The following is a 15,192-nucleotide window of genomic DNA, read 5'->3' on the forward strand; positions in this document are numbered from 1 at the left end:
GCCTATCATAACTGCTATAATTACCATATCCATGTTACTATTCTCCAATCACTCAAAGTCAGTACATTACAGTTTAAACTAGAAATTGTTTTTCAGTTTCTTGCAGTAGAAAATTCTGAGACCTTTTTGCTGCAACATTTGCTGCCTTGTTTGCCTGTGCTGTCTTTCTGCTTGGTAAAAACATCTTCTTGTTTGGGTGGGTTTTTCCTTTGCTCTAAGTCATAAAAACCCCTTCTAACTAACACACCCTTTGCCTCCTTGGTTATCCTGTAAGATTGGCTCAGCAATTCTTTTCTTCTATATCAAAACTTGCTTCCATCTCTATTCCTTCTTCAGACTCTACATCCAAAAATCTTTCTGCCAAGCACACATATCTGTGAGACTTTCTTGTCAAACTTTCATCCTTCCAACACCAGGGTAAGAGCTGCAGCCGTGCCAGCTGTGCACCAAGGGTTGTGGGAGCTCTGCTGGTGGTGCAAGGATCCCAAAACCAGTGATGGGCTGGAGGATCTTGGTACAGCAGGAGGCTGATGCATAACGGTGGCTCCCAGCAAGGAGCTGGGAAGAGGAGAAGGAGGAGGAGGAGGGGGAGGAGGAGGAGGGAGAGGTGGGAGGGATGGCAAAAAGAGGGAAACCACCTGGTTTTTTAGCCCTCTGTGCTCTGGGATAGCACCAGGGTCTCCAGCCTGCGAGGAGAGCAGGAGTCCCTTCTTATGTGTTTGAAATTAAACCACAGAGCACACAGAATCTCCTGGAGGGGAGGAATGAAAATGTGATCAGCAGGCAGAGCTCGGAGCAGCTCGGCAGCGAGCAGGGCCCGCGGTGCCTCTGCAGCGACTCCCGGCGCTCCCGGCCCGGCGGGATGGGCTGGGCTGAGGGAACAGAGGCTGCCAAAAACTCCCCAGTGCCTGTGACACCCCGGGACACCATCGGAATAACACCAATATGGCCGGATGGGGCGTGTCTGAGCTTGTCTCATCCTTGCTGCCGAACCAAACAGCGGCCCCGTGACGTTTCACCCCAGAGACACCCTTGGCTGGCTGGGTGTGTGGTGTTTCACCCCACAGACACTTTTGGCCGGCTGGGTGTGTGGTGTTTCACCCCACAGACACTTCGGGCTGGCTGGGTGTGTGGTGTTTCACCCCACAGACACTTCGGGCTGGCTGGGTGTGTGGTGTTTCACCCACAGACACTTTTTCCTGGCTGGGTGTGTGGTGTTTCACCCCACAGACACTCTTGGCTGGCTGGGTGTGTGGTGTTTCACCCCACAGACACTTTGGGCTGCCTGGGTGTGTGGTGTTTCACCCCACAGACACTTTTGGCTGGCTGGGTGTGTGGTGTTTCACCCCACAGACACTCTTGGCTGGCTGGGTGTGTGGTGTTTCACCCATAGACACTTTTGGCTGGCTGGGTGTGTGGTGTTTCACCCCACAGACACTTTTGGCTGGCTGGGTGTGTGGTGTTTCACCCCACAGACACTTTTGCCTGCCTGGGTGTTGCAGCTGGGCACTGGGGACAAGTCCAGGCCTGCAGGAACTCTGGTGGTGCTGGGATGGAGCTTCCCCCCATAACAGGGGCTGCTCCTGGGGTTTCCCTCTGACAGAGAAGCTTTAAGGCGATGGTGAAGGAAAGGAGCCGGTTCTGATGGAGGGTTTGGATCCAGAGCTTTATTCTGGCCCTCAGGCCTCTGAATGCAGCACCAGCTCCAACAGAGCTCGCTGAGCCCGTGGCTGCTGCTCCTTTGAACCCCGGGGAGAGGGGCAGGGAAGGGGCAGGGAGCCACCAAGCAGGTACAAGGGACAAAGGACACCTGGGTGGCCCAATGCCCCCAGGGGTAGAGGGCATCCTTTGGATCTGCCAATCACTCAGTGCCCTTCTGGAATTCCGGGATTGCTGGGAGGAAAAAGGAGAGGTGATTGACACACCTGGGAGGGAATTATCAGGGGAGGGACCCGAGGTTCTGGGGTAAACCCTGAAATCACAACGCAACAGGACAGAGCCCTTTCCTCCTCCCTACTCTGAAATGCTGCTTTAAGCACGGTTGGAGCAGATTCAGAAAGGAGGGTGCAGGTTCCAACCCAAAGGTTCAAGCCCTTCCCAGCTCACAAAATGAGCTGTTTTGCCCCAAATGGCTCCAGTTGGTGCCCGTGCTGCCAGGCACGTGTGTGGCAGCCAGCCTGCTCTCCCCTCTCCTCCTCCCTTTGGAAAAACAGAGCACTTTCTTTCTCCACACTCAGCAAAGCCAGACCCTCACCAGCTTGCCAAATGTTCCTGCCTTTTTTTTTTTCTTTTTCTCCCTTTCTTCCCCTTTTTCCCTGTGTGTGTGTGTGTGTGTGTATGCAATGAAATGACACGGCAAGAAACAAACTGTGTCTGCTGGATCCCATCTTCCAGGCATATTCCATCAAAAGCTGCCTGCCCACACCCTCCTCCCTGCCCACACTGGGGGAGCTCAGGGGGGCTCCTGGGGGTACCAGCGGTCTCTGGCATCACCCAGCAGCTCCAGGCTCAAGGGTGGCAGGTGGCAGGGGGGCTGCCTTGCTCATCTTTGTTAAGCCCAGGATTTGTAATTCCATTAGCAGGCTTGGTGCTGGTGTTGGTGAGGTGTTGTATTTGCAGGGTCCCTCATGGCAGGGAGGATGAATCTGATTCTATGTTCTCAGAAGGCTAATTTATTATTTTATGATACTATTATATTAAAGACTGTTATACTAAACTATACTAAAGAATGCAGAAAGGATACAGACAGAAGGCTAAAAAGATAATAATGAAAACTCGTGACTCTCTCCAGAGTCCTGACACAGCTTGGCCCTGATTGGCCAAAGAGTGAAAACAACTCACAGCAGAACCAAATGAATCAATCACCTGTGGGTAAACAATCCCCAAACACATTCCAAAGCAGCAAAACACAGGAGAAGCAAATGAGATAAGAATTGTTTTCCTTTTCTCTGAGGCTTCTCAGCTTCCCAGGAGCAAATCCTGGGTGAAGGGATTTTTCAGAAAATATGAATGTGACAGTGAGGTGTTGGAAAGCTGGTTCCACACCTCTTGGTGGATGTGCTCCTGTGCTCCAAGGCTGGGTTGTGGGGCTGTTGGGGTCTGTGAGTGAGGTTGTGCAGGGGTCTGTTGCCCCAGGGCAGCACAGCTGGAGCTGGGGATGTTCCTCCATGTAGGAGCATCATAAAACAATGAAAAAATCCTATTGTGGGGCCCAAGCTGCCTCTCTGGGCTTGCAGCACGCCCAAAACAAAGCAGGGATCCAGGTCCCATGAGGAAACAGCCCCAAAGGTGATCCTGTGGAAGCCAGGCCCTGCTGCAGAGCCCAGCTGGAGAGGCAGCAGTGCTGGCACTGGAGAGAACTGTGAAGCTTTACAAATGCTCCATCAGGAAAAGCTCATTCTGCATTTCCCAAAGGAATATAAAAAGCCTGTCCCAAAGTGCTTGGGTGAGTGATGGGACCTGCTCAGCTGTGCAGGGAGCAAGGCAGGAACCTGGAATTTCTTCATTAAAGGAGTTGGTGTAATTTAGGGATTAAAATTCCCGTGTCTGCCCTGAATTCTGCAAACAACAACCTCTTCATGCCTTCAACAAAGGGGAAAAAAGCCCTATGGGAAGGCACAGTGGACCAAGATGATGAAGTACAGAGGGATATCAAGGACAAATGATGCCCCAAAGGAATGGGAAAAGAGGCTGCTCCATCAAGACAACGACATCTTGGTGCCAAAAAAGCCTGAGGAGTGGTTGGGAGAGTGCTGGGGAAGGTGCAGGAGGGGTCTGGGCAGGGGGGAAAGGGAAATTTTAGGAGCAATAGCAGAGGGATCACAGTGAGGGATGGCTGTGGGGAGAGGCAGAGCAGGGGGCACACACAAGGACTGGGTTTGTGCATCGATGCTGGGGCATCTGGGTGCAATTCCTTGGTGGATTGGAGGAGAGCAGCAGCAAAATTGCTCTCAGTGCCTGTTTCAAATATTTTGAAAACGTTGGATTTTTAGTAATGCTTCAATTACTAAACAAAACACATTTTTTGCATTCCATTTAGGAAACAGAAAAATGAAATGCATGGTGTCCTTTTCCTGCTTCCCCACTCTGTCCCTCCCTGCACGCACTCAGAGAGAAGATTGTGCTGAGCTGTGTGTCCTCCTCTGGCATTATTCCTGCCTGTCCCTGGCACCCCAGAGCTTCCCAGGGCCAGTGGAGGGCAGTGCTGGGGTGCCCATCCTGCTGGAGCCCCTGACACCTGGCCATGGCAGGATGTGTCCCACCCCAGGCCAGTCCTGGCCTTGCAGAGGAAATGCTCCCATTTCCTCATTAACCTGATTTGGGAGAGCAAAGCATTTCCATTCAGATCTTGTCCAGTGCCAGGGTCACTGATGGATCCCAGGCAGGGAGTGAAGCATGGCCCTGCATGCAGGAGATTCAATTACTGCCATTAAAGGGAACAAGGAGATCTGTTACTGTGCTGGGGAGAGCAGCAGCGGGTGGCAGGGGCTGCAGGGAGCTGCTTAGGCCAGGGAATCTGCTCAGAGGTATTTTTACAGCTCATTTTCTCCCCCTTTTGCTGGGCTGTGAGGCTGTGGCTGCTGGCCTGTGTGTGATTCTCAGCTGGATGCAGCTGTGGTTTGCAGGGAGGAGCAGGTCAGGGGCTGGGGAGGTGATGCTGGGGGACAGCATCATCCATGGCAGGGGCACAATTTGCTGTCACCACCAGGCAAAGACCATCAGAAATTGCCAAGCCAAGGATTTGGAGTACAAATCATAGAAGCTGTGGTGGTTTTGCACCTGCTGTCCTGCTCTGCAAGCACCTGAGAAGTGCTGGGGAAGGCAGGCACAGCTCCCAGGGCAAAGGCCCTTGAGATCCATGGCTTTCCCCATCATCCCCAAACTGTGTGAAGGCAATCCACGCCCTGCTGCTCCCTGAAAGCTTTGGGTGCCCAGAGGTCCCCAGTTCCCCTCCTCAGTGAGGGAATTGCTCCCTGTGAGCAGTGGAGTGGCCATGAAGGCAGAGGCACAATTTGCTGCCAACGCCAGGCAAAAACCATCGGAAGTTGCCAAGCCAAGGATTTGGAACACAAATCCTGGAAACTGTGGTGGTTTTGCACCTGCTGTCCTGCTCTGCAAGCACCTGAGAAGTGCTGGGGAAGGCAGGCACAGCTCCCAGGGCAAAGGCCCTTGAGATCCATGGCTTTCCCATCATCCCCAACCCTCTGTGTGAAGGCAATCCACACCCTGCTGCTCCCTGAAAGCTTTGGGTGCCCAGAGGTCCCCAATTCCCCTCCCCAGTTCCCCTCCCAATGGAGGGGCCACGAAGGCTCCCTGCACAGCTTGAACCTGCTCTCTGTGTATTTTTAGCCAGGAGAGACTGACTTTGAGGGGTTTATTGAGGTTTTCCCCCCTCCCTTCCCCTATAGCAAAGAAATCCTGAAGGTTCCCATGCGCCGCAGCCCGAGGGAGGGGACGTGTGGGCTGTGAGCTTGTGCTGTGCATTCAACTTGAGGATATATTTAGATTTCTTTAGATTTCTGGCCCCCCGAGTGAGACCTGCTTTTGCAGCTTCCCGCGCCTTTTCCTGCCCTTTGGGGGGGGAAAAAAAAAGAAAAACCAAAAAAACCAAACAAACACCACAAGAGCTGCTGAAAGAATAACCTTGTGCCTGGGGGTTGAGAAGCAGGAGCTGCTGGGGGCTCTCTCCCTCAGGAGGGTCCTGCTCCCACGTCTTGCTGGTGTCATTTGTTGGCTCAGAGGGCTTTCCTGGCAGCAGGAGGGGGCATGGCAAGGTGCGAGCGTGGTGGTTTTTGGTCTGGTGGCCACAGAAGGGTTTGGGGGATTGTGGGGTGCATTGTGAGGAGGAAGCATCTCACAGGGAAGGGAGGAAGGAGCAAAGATTTGGCACCAAGCAGCTCCTCCATTTCCCAAAGGAATATAAAAAGCCTGTTCCAAAGTGCTTGGGTGAGTGATGGGACCTGCTCAGCTGTGCAGGGAGCAAGGCAGGAACCCGGAATTTCTTCATTAAAAGAGTTGGTGTAATTTAGGGATTAAAATTCCCATGTCTGCCCTGAATTCTGCAAACAACAACCTCCTGATGCCTTCAACAAAGGGGAAAGAAACCCTATGGGAAGGCACAGTGGACCAAGATGATGAAGTACAGAGGGATATCAAGGACAAATGATGCCCCAAAGGAATGGGAAAAGAGGCTGCTCCATCAAGACAACGACATCTTGGTGCCAAAAATGCCTGAGGAGTGCTATGATGACCATGGCAAAGTTGTGTGTGCACAGACCTCCTGCAGGAGCAGCGAGCAGCTCCCCACCTCTGCAGGTGGAAGCAAGGCCCAGTGAAATGACACCTGGAGAGATTTGGGCAAGGATGGAGATTTCAGCCCCACTTTTGGTCAACACAAAGCAGCAGAAGGAGCGATACCAGCAACGAGGGCATGGCCAATGTGGAAACCATGGAAGCCCAGCACTGAGACCACTGTGCCCATCAGCCTGGCTGCTTGGGATGGTTTCCCCCCTGAGCTCAGAGGGAGCTGGCACATGAAATGGCAGGTCTGGTAACAAGTATTTTTAACAGCTCCATCGAGTTGGGGGAGGCACCATCTGACTGGAGAATAGCGAATGCGGTGCCTATATTTAAAATCTGGGGGGAGGAGGGGAGGAAAAGTAAGGCAGGCAGGAATAGGACTGTGAGGATGACCTCGATCTCATGCCATTTCAGAACAGGTTTGGGAGGCAAGGGAGGAAAGTGAATCATGGGTTTCTCAAAGGTAGGTCACACCAGGCTAACCTGGCATCTCAGGCCTGGAGACGTCCCGGGGCTGCTCCTTGTAGTAAAGGGTTTGCTGTGGGAGAGGGGGAATGGGGAGGGGAAGAGGGGAAGGGGATGTGTTGGAACCCTGGTCGCTGAGAATTTTAGATTTTCTGTGCTGACAGGCACTGACCCCCAGGAGAACACTGCATTTGACCTGAGGCTGTGGAGAAGGCTTCCAAAATTGAATGACGGAACTGAGATTATAGATGTGTAGTTTAAATAGAAGTGTGTAATATCACATGGTGGAAAATCTAGAATTTAAGGGTTTAGAATATAGTAATATATATAACGCAAGATGGAGGTTTTGGGCAGAGGCTGGTCCTTCTTCTTCACCTTCTTCTCCATGGGTTTGGGTGGTATTGGATAAAATACTTCTTCTCCATGGGTTTGGGTGGTACTGGATAAAATACTTCTCCATGGGTTTGGGTGGTATTGGATAAAATACCTTCTTCTCCATGGGTTTGGGTGGTTTTGGATAAAATACCTTCTTCTTCATGGGTTTGGGTGGTATTGGATAAAATACCCTCTTCTTCATGGCTTTGGGTGGTATTGGAAAAAACAGCTTTTTCTCCATAGGTTTGGGTGGTTTTGGTAAAATACCTTCTTCTCCACGGGTTTGGGTGGTTTTGGACAAAATACCTGCTTCTCCATGGGTTTGTGTGGTATTGGATAAAATACTTCTCCATGGGTTTGGGTGGTTTTGGATAAAATACCTTCTTCTCCATGGGTTTGGGTGGTATTTGGGTGTAATTGGATAAAAAAGTCTGCATTGCAGACTACAGGTGGTTGATTATGGGGTTAAAAGTAAAAATAATTCAGGTGTCATTTCTTAATTGGACAGTTTATCCTTAAAAAGCCTTGTAGAGAGAGAGAGATAGGGCTCCATTTTTAGTTTGTTAGAGTGAAGTGCTGTAGAGCTTGCAGTTTGTGATTCTGTAACAGAGATAAGAACTAATAAACATCTGAGTCCCAACAAGACACACCACCCCATGAGGGGCTCTGTGAGGCTAGCAGGGACGTGAGCAGTGCTGGGATGGTGTTGAGGGGACAAGAGGGGATGTCATCAACTCATGGAGTCCTTGGGGATGTGTCCTGGGCTTTCCTGCCCCCAGCATCCACTGGCTTCCCAGAGCTGGAGGGTCAGAGGCTGCCATCCTGGGCTGGGAGGCCTTTGAGATGTTGGATGCAGTGAGAAATGGAAATCCAAAGCAGCAAAGGTGTCCCCTTGGAGCTCAGGTGGTGTTGGCTGGGAAGCAGTGGCTGGAGGAGGAAAGGGTGCATGGGTGACATCGGGGTGGCTGCGAGGTGGCTGCAGGGCAGGGGTGGCACAAAGGAGGAGGGAGGATGGTGGGATGCAGGTGAGGTGGTGAATTCTCTGGGGCATCACAAAGGGATGGAGTGTGACCCATCAAATTGCTCACTCCTGTGTGCAGGAAGGATGAACTGAGCCTGGAGTGGAGCAGGGAAGGGGCTGCTGGATAAAATAGGGCAGGAGAGCCAGTTGGGCAAGAGAGAACTGGAAGAACCTTGCTTTGGCCAGCAAAGCAGAGGCTGGAGATGGCTGTGATTGCTGTCTAGAAATAGATCAGGGTGGAAAGAGGAAGGAAAAGAGCTATTTCAGCCAAAGGCCAGTGCTGGCAAAAGAACAGAGCGGTGTAGAAAATGACCACAAATAAATTTAGGCTGGAAATTGTGGCAGCCACTGGAGCATCTGCTTGAGGAGGCTTCCAGTGGGGACAGTGAGTTTTTGGCAACCTGAGTGGCTGAGCAAGTACCAGATGATGGTGTGGAGCCACTGCATCCAGACTGGGCATCACCAGTTCCTGGGTTTGTGGGGAGCATTGGGATGTCCCCTGAGAGATTTCATGTTGCAAAGCTGGCACCAGCCAGGGGGACCCGTGTGGCTGCTGGTGGCAGTGCTGTTCTGGGGCTGCTGGTGGCAGCCTGGGTGGTTGGGACCATCCCTGAGCTCACTGTGGCCAGTGCTGTGTCCTTGAGTATGGGCACAGCTCCTCATCTCCTCCTCTGCCCTAGAAGTGCCCCTCCTGCAGCTGCTGGGTGCAAGTGGTGCTGTGACCTCCCAAATCTCCTTAAAAATCTCTCCAACCCCCTTTGCCTCCACCCCCAGGGGAGCCAGGCACTCAAATGCACAGAGGTTGGGATCACAGTCAGCCCACACCACCAGAGCCCTGCCAGACCCCTGCCTCAGCTGTCCCTGCTGCAGGTCCCCAGTACCACCAGCTTTGCTGTGCCTGAAAAATGGAGAGGGAAGAGGTCTGGGCACTGATAACCCTGGGAAAACTGCCTATTTCCCCCCCAACTCCTGCTGGGATGGCTAAAGAAGGGATGGTGATAGCCCAGCTCTGGGGAAAGATGTCTTGTTCTTCTGTAGGAAAGGAGCTCCTGTGTTTTGTATTCCCTGTGACAGAGAGCTCGGGGAAAGCCTGTGTTTTTTGGGCAGGAGCCAGTTTCAGAGGCAAGCAATCCTGACATGAGTGGCAGGTACCCAGTGGCATCTTGGCAGGGAGCTGAAGCCCTGTCAAGCTTGGGCAGAGGGCTGCAGGATGCCTTGAAGGCTGGTGCCATGGGAGATGGTGCTGGCAGAGCAGAGCACAGTGCCCTGGGTGTCTCTGGAGGGCTGTGGTGAACATCGGCTGTCAGGAATTCCCGTGCATTGTTCCTTCCTCCCTCTGCCTGCTTCTCCCATGGCCCTAAAGAAAAGGGCTGGAGGTGAACTGGAGCTCTTGAAAGAGCAGGATCTTGAGAGGATATGTGTGGTTTCCCTAGGGCCAAAGGGGGAGAGCAGTGAGTCCTTCCAGCTGCTTTCAGAGCCCTTACGGCTGCTGCGTGCCTTGTCACTGCCCACATCCCCTGCCCCAGTGCTCTGGTCAGCGGTGCTGGGCTGTGCTGGTGTCACCCTGCCTGCCTTGGGTGTCAGGGTGATGGGGACACCCAGCTGAAGTCCCCACTTCAGGGAGGACGGCTCCGGCCCTCACTCTCTTTGCTCCTCGGAGCCGCGCTCCTCCCGCCGCAGAGCCTTCCTCAGCTCCTGCATTGGCCGAGCAGGAGATGTGGTGCCAATGACTCAGATGAAGATGAGGGCTTAATTAGCACAGGGAGAGGGGGGAAGACAGAGAAAAGAGAAAGAGTCTTTCATTGCAAGAAGATTGATACCACCTCCCCCAGACAGTCACGTTCTGCCGCATCACCCTCAGCCCGGCGTCATGTGCACCGTGCCTGACACCAGAGGACAAATGGGGCCTGGGAGGGACACAGGGGCACTGCTTTATTAAAACCTCTGGTGAATTCATGTCTGGAGGGATTGAGCAGGGCTCATCAGGAGCCTTTGCAGCTGTCAGGCTGTGCCCTGAGCTCACAGCTCCCGTCTGGTCTCGGCTCTGTGGCTTTGGGGGATGTGTCTGTGGTAGGAGGGTGTCTGCAAGGTGTTAGTGATGATGCCAGCTGCAAAATGCCTGTTTGGAGGTTTCCCACCATGCATGAAGGGACAAACACTGGCTGCCTCTTCTTTAGATGCCACCTTAAGGCACCCTATCAATCTGTGCTGCTGTGAGGCTGCTTTGCTCCATCCTGGTGGATGTGCATGGGAGCCCTGAACCAAAATGATGGAGAAAACATGCTCAGGGTGAGCCCTTGCCCTCAGCACCCCAGTTTTGGGCTGCAGGACCTTGCACCTCCAGCTATGCCCATCTCTTACAGTCTCTGCAGGATGGTTGGAGGGGGTGGAGAAGAGCAGTCCAGCCTGATGAGGGCTGGGGCAGGGTGCTGAGGGGTGCCAGGGTCTTCTGGTGGGGAAGGGTGCCCACCAAGGCTTGACAGGCATGGCCAGGTCACCCTGAGGAGCCTGGTGTGGTCAGCCTGGAGCACTGGAGTTAACACACCCTTCCTCTGCCCCGTTGATGGTGTTGGAGGTGATGTCACACATTAATTTTTTTTCTTTCCTCTCCAGACCAATGATGCCTTAGGAGCCACCTGGAACTGGCTGTACTTCATCCCCCTCATCATCATTGGATCCTTCTTCGTCCTCAACCTTGTCCTGGGAGTGCTGTCAGGGTAAGCAGAGTGGTCATTCCCTCTGGGCTGTGCCTGTCACACATTCCTGGCACCTCAGGCTGGTCCCTGTGTCCCTCCATGCCCTCCAAACCTGCCTGCCCCACAGCAAGGGATTGCTCCCTGCCTGTGCTTGGTTCTTCCTCAACGTGGGGAGCTGGGAAAGGGACAGCCTTGAAGATATTTATTATTACTGTCATTTCACCTTGCTGAAGATCTTCTGCTTTTGGTTCCTTGTGAGAAATGGTCACTGGGAATCTTCTGGCTGCTTGGGACCTGGAAGAGGGGAGAGATATGGGGGGTCTGTGAAAATGTGTTTGACTCCAGGCTGTTGGTGGTGGGGTGGGATGGGTTTGGGGAGTGATACAGAGCACCAGGAGGATGTGCCCTGCACTGGTGGGGTGCAAGCTGGTGAGGACAGGGATGCTTGGGGTGCACGTGGATAAGCCCAGAAGATAAGATAAGGATATAAGGATATAAGATAACGAAGTAGGGACAAAGCAACTGTCCCTGTCCTGCACTTCCCAAGGGAAAGGCAGTTTTAATCCAAGCCTTTAAGCTGGGTTTGGAGACAAAAACTCTACTTGTCTCCATGACAATGAACTGTGGTTGCACCAGCACATCCTCAGCTGCTGGCAGGGGCTGGTGAACAGTGAGAGTGTGCCCTCTCCTGCACTGGGGGAAGGTGTGGGCTCCTCTGTTCTGACTGAAGCAGGTCATTTTTCAGCTAATTATGCATCATGGCAAAATGCAGAAGTCATTGTAGCACTGGTTTGGCCAGATGGAAAGCCCTCAGGTGCAAGGGCCAGGGTGGAGAATGGCCTTGGTCATCTCTGTCCCTTTCCTGAGTGTCCCTGGAAGTCCCAGTGTGATGGTGGTGGTTTCAGGAGTTTCTAGAGTGACAAGTTGGGGTCTGTTATTGGGCTGAACTTTCCCAGCTCTCATTCTGAGGTCTGACTGGGTCCAGGGGCTTCACTTTGCCTTGCAGAGAGGCAATTCTTACGGGGGATGAAGATATCCAAGCAGCCTTGGGTGGAATTTCTACTTCTTATGCCACATCCAGCTTGGGCATTTGGGCAAAGTCCAGCTGGGTCTCGATGTCAAGCAGGAGCTTTCCTACAAAAGCCTGGCTGAAGGAAAGTTGGGAAGATGGGAACAACGTTATTACAATGTTAGAGAATGTCAGTGCAGCGTGTTGTGTGGACACCAAGGCTTTTGGTGCTGGGGTGATGCTGAAAGCAGCTTGGGGACACAAACCAGACACTGGCCAGAGGACCACAGTGGGGTTGGTGGGATGCCTGGCCATGCCCTGGCCCACCTGGGTGTTTCCCTGCCCGAGGCAGCCGTTCCCATGCCTGCTGGGTTGGATGCAGTTATCCAGGACTCTTCCCAGGCACTGGCTGGCATTTCCACTGTTTGTTTATTGCTAGTAGGGTTTGTACTGGGGAAAGATGCAAGTGGGTGGGTGGCCTAATTGGCAGCAGAGATGCTCTTGTGGCATGGCAGATATCCAGGGTAAAGCAGGACTGCTCAGCTCCCTGGAGGGCTGAGGGAGGTGAGCTCAGGTGGCCAGCTGGGCTCTGCCACTCCATGGCAAGGCCACTGTCAGTGTCCCCCTGCCTGGGCACAGCCACATCCTCTGTGGCTCTGTGGATGCAGCACCTTGGCTGGGTGAATCATCCAAAGGTGCTGCTGGAGCCCTGGAGGAGCAGGACCTAGGGGCAGGAGAAGGTGCTTGTGCACACAAATGCTGAGTGCCCTTGAGTGCAGCAGGAAGGGCCTCGCTCCTTGATCTGTTTGCTGAGCTCTTCTTGTTTTTAGCACTCACCACAATCCTCTCGTGCTGGAAGAGAGTTCTTGGCTCTGCTGGGGGTTGGGAGGTGTGACCTTTCCATTGCTCAGCTCTCAGCTGGATGAAAGGCAGGGCCTGGCCAGATACCCCCACTTGTGGCTGTGCTGAACTGAGAAGAGCTGGTCACTTTGGGTACAAGCTCCACAGAAACACCTCCACTGAAGGAATCCTTTCCCTGACTGTTACACCAGAGCTTTTGGTGAAGCCAGGCCATGCTCAGCTGAAATCATGGCCTCTGGGAGCCTCCTTGCAGCAAGCTGGCCCCACCTAGCTTGCAAACTGCACCATCTGCATCACTGGATAACAAGGTCCGCCCGGGATTTCCAGCATTCTCCTCAAGGTTCTCCTCAGGAGCTGCTGCTGAGCTGCCTCTGCCCTCGCCTCATCTCAGCAGAGGCTCCCTTTGGGGAAACAGCCCAACAGCCAGGGTGGGCCCCTAACGAGAAGAGGCTGCAGGAGGACATTTGTGTGTTTCACTTGCCACCAGCAGAAGTTTGCCGGAGCCCAGATTTAGCAGCCTCCTGGTTGCGATGAGCATCTCTCCCAACAGTCAGTTCCCCAACTGTTAGGCTGAGGCATGACCTCTGTGATGTAAACAGCCTGGATCCATCTGCTTCTTCAGCACAAAGTATGTGGGAGAGGAAAAGAAATGATTTTCATCACAGGCAGGCTCCTCAGTTTTTCTCCCTAAATACGAACAGGCACACACGCACTGGAGTCGCATGCAGACTCTGTCAAGGGGAGATGGAGCTCCTCCAGGCAGGGTCTTGGAGAGCCAGTTCTGCTGTGGCTTTGGCATTTATTGCCATGTCTATTAACTTCTCCCCTCTATGGGTGCAATTACGGATCAATTAATTCTGACTGAAAGCAGGAGAAGATAAAAAAATTGGCCCCGTTCCTCTTTGGGAGCAGGTACAGAGCCCAAGGAGATGTGACTGCTCAGCTTTTAAAGCTACACAAGCTGCTGAGATAATCCTGGCAGAGGAGAGTCAGTGGGAGCCAGTGAGGATGGAGCATCCACTGAAATGCCATCTTCTACCTGAGGCTGCCTTGTGGCCTGAGGAATTGCATCTGCTGGAGATTTGCAAAGACCTGCTCTCCCTTTTTTTTGTGAAATTGTTGAGTTTTGGGTTTTTTTTTTTAACTCAGCTATTTCTCACATAAAACAATTAGAAGGTGTTTGTTTGGGCTCTGTCTCTGGAGCAGCAGAGACCTGACAAGAGCCACACTGCCCTGTCCCTGCTGCTGGTGTCGTGTGCCAGCAGTGGCCACAGCCTGAGGACTCATACAGAGCTTCAGTACAGAACAGGCTGCATTTTGACTGCTTCCCACATCCCTTTCCACAGCCTCTGCAGAAAAAATTTGGTTTGCAATCACCCTCCTCCATTCATTGCAGCATCATCCTTCTGCTGAGAGCTGGGAGACTCCATCCCCATACCCAGTCTTGTGCATCCAGCCCCTTTCCAGGGTGTCAGAGCTGTTATAGCCACTGATCTGCAGAAACAGCAGAGTGGGTGGAAGGAGATGCTGCCTGGCCTAGGAAGACTGAGCCCTCAAGCCAGCCAAGGAGACCTCTGGAAGCTAACAGCAGAGCAAGAAGTCAAGCACAATGGCAAGAAAAATGAAATCTATCTGCCTTGTACCAAACAAGAGAGTAATTTAAATCCTCCTAATTGCTTCCACTCATCCTGGTGATGTTAAGTCTTTTCTCCCTTTAAGTCTTTTCTGCCCCCCACCCCCAGCTCTTACACTAAGCCTTTGAAAGAAACGACTAATGTTATAATTAAAGGATCAAATTGGCAAGATTTCTTTGTCTTAAGATCTTTCTTTCAGGTTGGGTTAGCACTGCGTTCGCAGTCTCCGGAGAGTTTTCTTCAGTTCCTTCAGGAGCCTTCTGCACCATCTTCTGAAATCTTTTCACTTCAGTTAATTTGAATTTTTTTCCCCATCCAATTTGGATGCATAACAAACGATGAATAAAATTAAGTTTTGTAGCAATTAATAATAAGGGTGTTGAGGGAACAAGTGTACATTTTCAATGGAGAGAGGGTTCTTTTTGCCAGCTCCACACAAAAACCTGGACCCCACACGTCTGAGCAGGATCTGGTGCTTTGAAGCCAAAAACATTGGGAGGAGGATTAATGTCTCAAAGATTCCTGGAAGGAGAAGTGGTGAACATGCAGGAAATACAGGAAAGCTTGTGGGGAGACCATAAATTACCAGCAAGACATCAACAAACAAAATTCTTTGCCACAAGAATGGTCAGGCATTGGACCACACTGCCCAGGGAAGTAGTGGGATCACCATCCTTGGAAGTGTTCAAAAAACATGTGGATGTGACATTTAGGGACATTCTGTAGTGGTCAACATGGTTGATTTGAGGATCTTCAGCTTTTCCAACCTGAATGACTCTGTGTTTCTACACCCAAGAAATATGGATTTGGAAGTATGAAAGCTTGGAAGCA

At 52.3% G+C, this 15,192-nt stretch overlaps 1 protein-coding gene across 6 annotated transcripts in view; it reads left to right on the forward strand.

Annotated features, from left to right (window-relative positions):
- The window catches only part of CACNA1E (calcium voltage-gated channel subunit alpha1 E), a 131,527-nt gene that overhangs the window by 54,927 nt on the left and 61,408 nt on the right, over positions 1–15,192 (forward strand). For all 6 annotated transcript variants that reach the window (XM_066556196.1, XM_066556192.1, XM_066556195.1 and 3 more), the window contains one exon: positions 10,775–10,878. In XM_066556196.1, the coding sequence (XP_066412293.1) occupies positions 10,775–10,878 (104 nt within the window). The remainder of the gene's footprint in view (positions 1–10,774; positions 10,879–15,192) is intronic.

Source organism: Molothrus aeneus, chromosome 9 (assembly GCF_037042795.1).
Source record: "Molothrus aeneus isolate 106 chromosome 9, BPBGC_Maene_1.0, whole genome shotgun sequence".
NCBI classification, from domain to species: domain Eukaryota; kingdom Metazoa; phylum Chordata; class Aves; order Passeriformes; family Icteridae; genus Molothrus; species Molothrus aeneus.